At 40.4% G+C, this 11,144-nt stretch overlaps 1 protein-coding gene across 2 annotated transcripts in view; it reads right to left on the reverse strand.

Moving 5' to 3' along the window:
• LOC109967721 (RNA-binding protein Nova-1) overlaps positions 1 to 11,144 on the reverse strand; it is a 28,617-nt gene that overhangs the window by 12,080 nt on the left and 5,393 nt on the right. The window contains exons 1-2 of one of the 2 annotated variants that reach the window (XM_020613491.1): positions 10,922 to 11,138; positions 8,220 to 8,363 (exon numbers count right to left, since the gene is read on the reverse strand). In XM_020613491.1, the coding sequence (XP_020469147.1) occupies positions 8,220 to 8,363; positions 10,922 to 10,925 (148 nt within the window). In that variant the 5' untranslated portion in view covers positions 10,926 to 11,138. Of the gene's footprint in view, positions 1 to 8,219; positions 8,364 to 10,921; positions 11,139 to 11,144 lie in introns of those variants that run through there. The other variant, XM_020613490.1, reaches the window with a different exon arrangement.

Genomic DNA, 11,144 nt, shown 5'->3' on the forward strand with positions numbered 1-11,144 from the left:
TTCTGTCTAGTTGTGTGAACTTTTCTGTGATGAGACACTGCCTCTATCTAATCCCTTTGTCTGACTTATTTAGATTGTCTGCATGCCACACATAAAGTATCAACCATAATTATTGTCATCACATACGGTAAGGATATATTTAAAGTAATTATTCACACTACAAATCAAGCTGCAATGTTTTTGTTTGAATTCCAAGAGCATTAGGTTTTTGCAAAATGTAAACACTGATTTTAAATATGGGGGTCTTTTGGAGCAGCTTGTTTGTACCCAGTATATCACAAAAGGTGTCTTAGAAGACTGTTTATTACACCACACCCTGAACAGAAATTCCCAAACAATCGCTGTTGCCATAAAAAAAAAAGTAATGCACCATGCTTATCATAATCTGTTCCTGGCATTTAGTACAAATAAATAAGCCATTAAGATAAATGACAAACCGGTTTGCTTCTTGTACCTGGTTCTAATATGCTGTAAGACAAATATAGCAAAATGCACAGATAATGCTTCCAAACAGTCAGTTTTAAGTGCTGACATAAACAGGACCCTGTAGGACCTTTTGGAGTACTAGATAGCATCACTGATTAATGGAGGATGCAGTAATGATTTGATGTCTGTGGCACTAAAACACATTAGGGATTTTCTTGAAGCCTGATGGACGTGCTTTAGCAGATAAGAACTGATATTTTAGGCTAGATTTAATAGATATTGAAACAATGTTCGTTTTATTGATGATTACTGATTATTATGACCTCGTTTTGGATCTGCTGTGGAAATGGGGCGCTCTCCAGTCACCTAGCTACAGTAGATAACAGCAAGCTAACACTTTTTCCACCTGCTAAGGTGTCTCAGGCATAATGTTACCAGAGTTCAAACAACTTTCAATATAAGTTAGCTATTTAGCTGTTAGCAGGCTGCTGCCTATTCAGCTTTAGGGACTGAATGTCATGATTTTTGTCAACACTTCAATCATGAATTTCATTTGTCCCACAGTATGTGTCATTTTTGTAATTACTTTAGTGGAAAAATGGAGCTGCCACAAGGCTTGTTTTCATCTAAAACTGTGGTTTTACTGTAATGTTATGTTGTTAGTATGTTGTCCAAGGTTCAAAGGTTTTTATTGTCAATTCACTATATGTGTAGGTCATACAGAAAAATCAAAATAGTGTTTGTCTCTCACCTAATATTGAATGCCATACCATTTAAGAAACTAAAATAGAATAAATTAGCATAAGAACGCTAAATTAAAGTAATTAGGATAAAACTAAATGGTACCTCCTAATAGGCTATGACTCAAAACTATGTATAATCAGTGACAGTAGTGCAAATAATAGCAAGAACATTGTCAGATGGTCAGCATCTGGTGATGAGCTGTATAATAGCTTATGAAAATGTACATGGACAGCAGTGCAAATGACCAACAGCAGCAGATATGATGGTAAAAAAAACAGTCACCAGCAGATTTTCATATAATATAACAAAGGGGGAATGCACTGAGTTTGTGCAAAACAGCAGAGGTAGTCTTTTTATGTTGTGTGGCGGGTCACAGTACCTTACCAGTCTGTGGCTCTCAGCCTCAAGCCCAGTGGGTCGTAGTTATGACATTTAGATAAGGGGCACAAACACATAGGTCCACTATTAAAAAGGGTTTCAGTAATTTCCCTAAACACTGGGCCACCGTGCTTTTTATCAAACATTACTCAAATATTGGTAAATAATGCATTTGTTGGGAACAATTCTCAGAGATGGATTAATCCACATTTGGTTCCCTAGTGAGTATTTACAGCAGCAAGACGGTGTATGTGGAACCGGCTGAAAATAAATTACAGTGCCCACGTTCGCAGTAATGAAGTAACATGCCACCTAGTGCAACAGTGTGGCTCAGTGATGTGTTTTTAATAGGTGTTGGACAATAGTGGAGCTCAGTGGCACAAAAATAAGATGCTGTATCAGACTTTGAATTCACATACAATATTTGTTAGTAAGATAAATTCAGTGTTGGTTTTGTCTTTTAATGGTATCTTCTCGCAGTTAGAAAAATATACAATATCAGCATATTTCTTTAACAAGTATCTAACCATCACAAGCGAAGTATGTGTCAGAAATATAAATCAAGTACATCACGTACTAGAAACACTACTGGAAACAAGTTTTTGGAGTTACAGTGCATTTTGGCACCCATTAGGAGGTAGTACAAAATCAAGATTCAGGTATTTGCACGGGTCATCGGTCTTGTCAGTGTCGTCACGTCTCAAGCATTGGCATTACATGCACATGTACATACATTCATACTGGATAAGAGGTAGCACTGCTTTAAACAAGGACCTCAGTGAGTGGACTGCAGGTAAAGAAGCAAAGATGTCACATTTCAGCAAGTTTATACTTGTTTGATAAACTGCTCAGCTGCCCTCAGAGGCCCTGCCCTCCTGTAAATAGTGACAGACTCAGGGAAAATGCAGTGAAAAGCAAAGTGGAATGGACCACATCAGCTGTTCATGTTCCACTGGACTACAGGTATGGAACGCGCCAGGCTACCTCTTGTTAAGTTCCCTTGGTGGAAAAATGCTACTGAGTGCTAATGCCATCATTAGGCCTCTGCCTGCTAAATCTTCTGAAGATATTATGGTTATTTTGTCTTGTGTTTTCCTTCGAAAAAGGAAAACACCCTCTAGGAGCGACTGAAGAGATTATTTAACGATTTTCACTGAAGTAGTGCTCCTCATGGCATGTAAATTCTATGTACTGTATAAATTTCGTGGAGTGACCCGATTTCAACCGACCTTTCCCACTCACAATAACTGAGACAGTTGTTTGGTTTTTGTGTACTACAATGACACATCCAGTATGGTGCTTACAGATTATACAAACAGAGAGGCTTGCTCTGTAACAAAATATTAGCACCATAAATTAGAACAATACACTTATTTGTCAGGTCATTAAGTAGTCCAGATAAAACTAAACCACTCTAATACAACAGTGCAAAATAAATGTGCCTTCATAAAGGTGATATGGTTCAGCGTTACACTGTAAAAACCTCAAAAATCTATTCTTTGGCATAAACAAGAGTTATAAGTTGTTAGGACTCAGAAACTTAAATTGTCAGCAATTCAAAGAAAACATTATATTGAGCCAACAAATCATACTCATCTACTACATCAACAAAAGTGAGTGAGTCCTGATAAATTAGAATCTTAATCTGCGATTCATTACAAACAGAAAATTCTGTTAAGTTGTCATCTTTAGTTGGAGAATACAGGAAACAAATATACTTGGTGTAACTTAAAATCATGAGTTCAGTTGACTAAATATAGAATGAATTGTTTCGTTGATTCATTAGTTTAAGTTATTTAGACAGATTGTTAGCTTATTTACATATACACCAAAAGTATTCACTCACACATCCAAATCATTGAATTCAGGTGTTCCAATCACTTTCATGGTTACAGGTGTATATAATCAAACATCTAGGCATGCAGACCACTTCTACAAACATTTGTGAAAGAATGGGTCGCTCTCAGGAGCTCAGTGAACTCCAGCATGGTACCGTGATAGGATGCCATCTGTGCAATTTCCTCGCTACTAAATATTCCACAGTCAACTGTTAGTGGTATTATAACAAAGTGGAAGCAATTGGGAACGACAGCAACTCAGCCATGAAGTGGTAGGCCACGTAAAATCACAGAGCTGGGTCAGCGGATGCTGAGACACATAGTGCACAGAGGTCACCAGCTTTCGGCAGAGTCAATAGCTACAGACCTCCAAACTTCATGTGGCCTTACAAAAATTACCTGATGGAAGCCACTAAGTTTGTCTTCATGCATCTGTCTCAGAGGAGCCAGAAAGTTTTCTTTCTAATCAAAATGAAATCTTTGAAATACATGAAGAAGAAAGATCTCCATGTCAGGCACATCCTGCACTGGTCTTGGGGGTGATTTCAAAGACCAATGATCCCAAGCACATCTTATCTGCCATGATATCATGATTTCCAATAAAACTACTAAAGAATCCAAACTTAGATACAAACCAAGACTTCTGAAAGGACACAGCTAAAATATTTAAGTTACTTTAGCTTTGCTTAAGGGTGTCCTCACACTAGACACAGTTGCCTCCATGCCTGAGCATTATTGCCCCCCCCCACTCCCCTGCTGGCCTGCACTCAGACTGCACATGAAACAATTCGCAATGGAGCACACTTATGTCAGCAGATGCAGTTGAAGACAAGAGCTCTGGCATAGTAGATACCATTGATGTTCTGTGTCCAGGCATGGTCAGCAATCACATTACAGTGTACCGTGCTCGAACCCAACTGAACTGTTCCCAGGCCCAACTCTTTAATTGGGCCAGGCCACGGTACACTGAACTGTGCCTGGGGATGGCACTGAGCAATCACACTAGTCAAGCGAACTCCATTTTGGGGGTCAAATGTGCTCGAGCACAGTATGGATTGCCTTGTGTGAGTACACCCATTGACAGAAGCAAAAATTCTGAGTTGTAATAATGTAAAATAACATGTTCAACTAACTTTGAGCATGTTAAAAGAAGTAAAGCTTCTAAGTTGGATGAACCCAAAACCTAAACTTAATAAAATAAGTTTGTCTAACTCAAAAATGTACTGATGTTTGGTGCCTTGTTGATTCAACTGTATGGCTGAAGTTACTGTAGTGCTGATGTTGAATTGTGTGGCATTGTACAGAGAGCTGTTTCTGTTAGTTATCCTAGCCTCTTTGATATAAATGGGATGGACAAAATAATAGAAACACCATCAGTATAACACAATATAGTTCAGTAACACCATAAAACTACATCTTCCTACCTAATAAACTACCAGTTGAGTGTATTTTAGAATACTGCTAAGTATGTACTGAGCAAATACTGCATATGGAGGTATGATTGAAAACAACTGGTGTGTTATGGTTGGAGTTTTTTCTGTCTGCTCCTTTTTGAAGGCAATACTACTTCAGCTTATTTTCTATGAAATAATGGTGCTTTCCAGTCACATATTGTTACTGATTGTTACTGATAGTGTAATGATCATTTAATGGAAAACACTCCCAGTGTTTCTATGACATCACAACAACCTCATCTGTTTGTGTACTACAAAGTAACTCAATACATGTACTTGGCAGTAAACCAGCTGCACAAAGCAAAGACTTGAAGCTCTGTTTCTAAGTCTGTGTTCAAATCGTCAACTCCCACGACTCGTCTTTGCAGTTGCTTAAATGTGCGAATGTGTGTAAGTAGGTGTGAGTAGGTGTGTGTATGTGCTGAATGCACAGTATGAGTGGGTGAATGCATAGTGTGCTGCATTTAAGGGGGCTCAAGTAATCAGTTTCAGCTATGTAGTAATTCAGATAGGTTCAAACCAAATATTAAAAACTAAAAAAGTCAGCACCCAGGTGTTCAGAGGCATAGCATGCAAAATCATTTTTAAGAAAGTGTGATGTAATCCTATCTGGCCTGAAGTTTCTCAACTACTGGGAACCAAATCTGAAAGAAACAGTGAGCAGGGAGGAGGACAGAGGAAACTTGGCATGAGTTGGAGCAGCTTGAGTACAGCTGGGCGAAGGGTCATGTCCACAGAGAGAGATTGAAACAGGCTATTTCTGGGTCTGCCCTCCTGTCCCCTCGCTCACATACAACCATGCATCATCCACACCCTTCCCTGTCTCCACTCATCCATCTCAGTCCTCCACAGCAGGACGTAGTTGTACAATTCCTGTCAAGACCTGTGAATTCACGGTTTCATGTTTTACACTGACGGATGGGAGATGTGAGGTGGGTGGGAGTATCAGACCGAGCCGTCAAGGAGAGAATTGCAGAAGAAAATGGCAGCATCGGCTGTTGTCCCTTGATTTCTCTAGTGTGCGATTGTGCTATAGTCAGGGTGTGCTCAGGCTGCCACAGGATCAAAGATGAGGGCATGAACTGTGTATAATGGTATTAGCATGCTATATTAGCCCAAATCACACCTGATTCAACACTGAAAGAAAGTAAAACAGAAGTAGCTGTTAAGTCTGACATGCTGCATTGTTAGCCTCTAAAATTAAGAACTGAATTTTGTATTACTACCTATATGTTGCTGTTACCGACTTCACCAAGCTGGTTGAGCTTAAATAGTTTTTTAAAAGTGTAGCACTGACTGACTTCTCAGGAAGCACTCTCAGCTATTGTGCAGTGTACAGTAGCAGTCGTTTCATTTTACTTGTGTGGGCCAGAGCAACCACCCAATCAGATCCTTGCCAGCACCCTCTCCCTGAACTCCTCTTCTCACTCATCACGATAATGACTAGGGGGATGGGCAGAGCAGGTGTTGGCCTATGAACACATCCACAATCCAAACAGAGATAAAGATACATATCACTCTGTTGATTTGCTCCAGTGTCAATGAAGTAGCCATAATTCACTCCTTCAAACATAGCTGCCTCTGCGTGTGGAGAATTTGAGCAACAACACTCTGAACATGCGTCTGAACACGCACCGTTTCATCGAGGCAAACAGTAATGTGGTGGAAGAAAAAGTACAGGAAAAATGTTTGCTATCACATCTTTCCTCTCCTCTTCCCCAGTGCTCAGTAATCCTTTGCCTCAGTTCAGTCAGTCCAATATGTCACCTGTAACTCAAGACAGTGCAGCTCAAATTCAAACTATAATGTGCACTGCTAGAGTAATATTTTGTTTTGTATATAAAATTAATCTACAGACTCTTCTCTTTTTAACTGTTACTGTATGCTGGAAAACTGACTTTTGGGGAGGAATCTTTCTTTAGTTCTTTTCAATTTGTAGTTGCATAATGGAATCTAAGTGACTGTGAAACCTATAATATGAAAACATCTGTAGTGTGTTACATACCTCCTATCTAAAGAGATAATAATATATTCTAAATATATATACTGTAAAAATTGTACCACTGCACAGAGATTATTTACTTGCATCAGTTATCACAATAAACATCTGGACCTAATAAGCAGTGAGATGCTCAGCACCTGTTATTTTTCAGCAGGTTGAAGTCTCCTCTGAGGCATGAAGGACAAACACCCAGACTTGTCTATGACTCAGGGATTTGTGCTTGGAGGATAAGATGGTACAGCTTCAACCTCCATGTGATAGCAGTCACCGAGACACACAAGCATCCTTTTCCTGTTGCCATTTATGGGTGAACCTCTGCAGCACAATTCATTCTTTCCATGTATGCTACAGTACGTGTCCTCTGCATCACAAAAATATGCGCTCATATTTGGTGGGAATAATATGGCAGCCCTGTACAACTTTTCCAGAACACTAAGAGACTGACACACTAACATGGAACCATGAATGCTAAAGAAGGAACCATGCAATGAAAGAAGCAACCTGCTAGCCATGCAGTTATAATTAAAACTAAAATTGTATGCAGACTTGAATGCAGCATCTGACAGCAGTAACATTTAGATGCATGTTTAGTGTAGCTGGGCCTCACACTAGAGGATTTTATAATCGTAACCAATTTTAAAAATGTGGGAGACCACAAACATAACGACACATTTTAATCAAAAGCACACACTAGACAATTGAGTCAAGAGGAAGGACCACACACTTGCCATCTTTACTAAACCATTTTAGACACACTGATTCCGGGGGCCACGGGTTTCACAGAAACTTGAGTGATCAAATATGACTTCAGAACAAAACAAACATAGAGACGGACATTCGCAGTAGAGCTCATGTGTGCTATGTTTTGAGATAAAAAAGAGGAAAAAAATTATGAATGAAGTCTTGGCTGAGAAGACAAAATCAACACGGCTTACGTATTTTGCAGTGCGAGCTGAAGGTGAGCTGGAAATAAATAAATGAGGAGGCTAGTGCAAGCTAATGCTACAAGCGGTTGTGACGCCTCCCGGCCAGCTCACTATCATTGGCTGTTATGGGTGTCTGGTCAGGATCCAATCGTTGTTGCCCCCACACTATACGATTCCAAGTTGTACATTTCAAACATGCCTGATAGTTACTATTAAATATCGGGGGCCCTCCGATCCTGTCGGAAGCATAACAATTATGCCGTTCAACACTTCACACTACAGGATCATTTGGCCCGCGAATCACTTCAGAGTGGCCTCACACCGCCCCTACGGTTGTCAGGATGGGCAAATCGGGCCCAAAATTGGCTTAATTATCCTGTAGTATGGGGCCGGCTTAATGTAGGATTAAAATGTTAAAATGGACCGCAATTATTCATAGGTTCATTCTTACCTGGGTAGAAGTCTTTGGATTTGGACAGCTTAATGGTGGCACCCGTCTCTTTCTGCAGTTGTACAATGGTCTGGCCGCCCTTGCCAATTATAGAGCCAGCTGCATAGCTGGGGATCAGCACCTTCAGGAAGTACTCACCCTCCTCTGGGAGAAGAAACACACAAAGTGGGAAAGTGTCACATCTTCTCAAGTACAGCTTTAACACTAACACCCAGTACCCTGAGCAAGCAAAACCTCATAATGTCAAGACACAATTTTGCCATGTATAGCTGGAATTGGAATAACATAATCATGTGTCTAATGAAAGGAAGGCATCCGGAAGGAGAGTTTGCCTTTTGAGTTCTGCAGTTTTCCATGCATTCACATTTTATTAGAGACTGGTGACATGTTCTATGTCCTGTCCCAGTTTTCTTGTGGAGTAAATGATGACCTCCTTTCCAGCTTGCAGTGGTCTAATTTTAACTGTTTTCAAGGAGTTTAGCAACCTCTGACTAAAGTCCAGTGTTACTAGTCACGCTTCCCATATAAATAAAAAGAATGTTCAGTTGGAATGTGTATATCACATTTTCTGAGAGAGAAACTTAAACACCGCAGACTAAATGCAAACATATGAAGCAAATATCCATGCAGTTCATGAATGCCAATACAGATTGATCCTTGTGATTAACAGACGTGAGAAGAACATATGGGGAAACAATCCCACAGATTTGTTCTGAGGCTATACTGCCAAGATGGTCTAAATCTCCTCGATTTTGGAAGGGGATTCTGTGGCTTACAGTGGCTTGTGGCAGTCAGTGATTGACAGCACATCAACTTGAAGAATTTGCAGCCAAATATGTTTCTCCCTTTCAGTTAGGTAAGTTCCTTTTCCTATAATGCTAATTAAGAATGAATCAGTGCCAAAGTGGGTGAAGTATTTGTCCAAGTATTTGTCTAAGCATTGAGTGCACTAATCTAGTAAAAAGCAATCAACCACATATTGAGCCTGGACCCAGATAAAATCAATGATCCTGTCAACAAGACATCCAAAATATGACGCTGTATATACAGATGTGGAACGCTATGATTCCACAACAAATTTCAAATATTATATCAAAGATGTCATTTTAAGTGCCTGGTACAGGTGCGGACTTACTATACTAAAGCACTGACAGATATTCTCCTCTGCGTGCTGATTTCGATGCAATGACGTCATGTTCGATCCTTTTCTGCTGCCTCAAGGGTGACATCACTGAAGCAGGTAGAGATGTAAAAAGGCACTGTCTATCTTTGTATGATGCTTCTAATACATTGTAGTATGCAGTATGATACAAATTTTTAGCTGTGGATGTCAAAGCCACAGGGTCTGTCATCATGTTGCTGCATCCAATATTTTGTGGCAGGTAGCGAATGTGGGGGCTTGACCGGCATGATGGGGAGCAAAGACGGACAGATGAGCTGGACTGCCTGGCTCTGAGACCAACCTGTTGCCTCAGTAATGCAGCCATTAGATTCAGATGTGAATGCATATGGCACTGTGACATCAAGGAATTTCACAGTCTACATGTTAGCTCTTCTCCTTATTGCATTAATATGCCCCTCATGTTTCATTCAGACACGGGCTTGTTTTCGTGCTCATCACCCACAGCCAATGGCTCTGACAAATTTACAGACAATTACATGATTGGTAAAGGAATTTCACTTTTGATTTAGATTAATTAGCTGTGGTTGCTGAGAACATCCCAAATACCACAACATATTATAGCCACATTTATGTGAAAGCTAAAAATTTACTACTACTATGTCAGGTGTCGGTCAATATGTAATTTTTCTGAGAACATGCTAGCAAAAGAAAGAAAGGGTAAACCTTTATATAGACATCACAACTCTAATCATCAATGGCTACTGTCTGATCTTTGGGTTTTAATGCTATATTGCAGTCAACTCTCTGCATTTTTCACAATGAATAACAATAAAATGACCTTGGTGAAAGAATAAAGATCATGCATGACTGATGGTTGCCATAAAGCTTTTGAACCCTCACTCTATTCACAAACCATCTGACAGCGGAGCCACAAAGAATTTCATCTGAATGATACTGGTGGCAGGATTCAAACATCCAAAGACCTGTTGTTGACAGACAAGCCCGAACCCACTGCGTAACTTTCTGCTCATCTTCAACCAGAGTAAACCCAGCAGGGCAGGAAGCCACTGAGATTCCCTCCATCTCCCTGACAGCTACATTTTCTGTCATTACTCAATAATTAATTCTGTCCTAGTGTCTGAGATCACAGTAACAGGTTTTAATGGCATCATGTGGTAGAGTAAACATGGCAATCTGTTGCTGCAAGCCGCCAGGGAATGGGAGCAGTGGGGCATATTGGGAAGCTGAGCCAGTGGGGTGTTAGTTCAAACCCCTGCTTCCAATACTGGAAGGATGGCTTGGAGGAGAGACACGGATGCTGAGCCAAATGTGTTTAGTTAAGTCACTCAAGGGGGGTGGGTCAGGAAGAAATGCCTTGTGACTGTCCTCCCTCCTTCTCGCTGCCCCTCCAAGTACCCATTCTGCATTTCAATGGACTAACCTGCTGCTGACAGGCAGCAAGGACGTTGGAACAAAAATGAGCGATAGTGGAAAAATGAGATTTATGTGTGTGAAATTGCATGTATTCTAGCATTATGGATAAATTCAACAAGTCAGACAAAAAGAGTTTGAGGCTTACCCATTCTGAGATCTGCTGCTTCTCAAGTCCTCTGTCAGATCGCCATCAATGCTGGGGCACAATCTCTAAAGGGGATCTTAACATTAGCCTAGGCATAGGTGCAATGGAAGTGTTGAGGAATGCGGCCAGTCGACCTTTTTCACCGAGGTCTAATTCATCAGTGGGTGTAGAAAAAGAGATTTCACCGCAGCATCCGAGCCATGCCTGCAGCTGGGCTGAGCCT

This window comes from Monopterus albus, unplaced genomic scaffold (genome assembly GCF_001952655.1).
Source record: "Monopterus albus unplaced genomic scaffold, M_albus_1.0 scaffold134.1, whole genome shotgun sequence".
Classification (NCBI taxonomy): domain Eukaryota; kingdom Metazoa; phylum Chordata; class Actinopteri; order Synbranchiformes; family Synbranchidae; genus Monopterus; species Monopterus albus.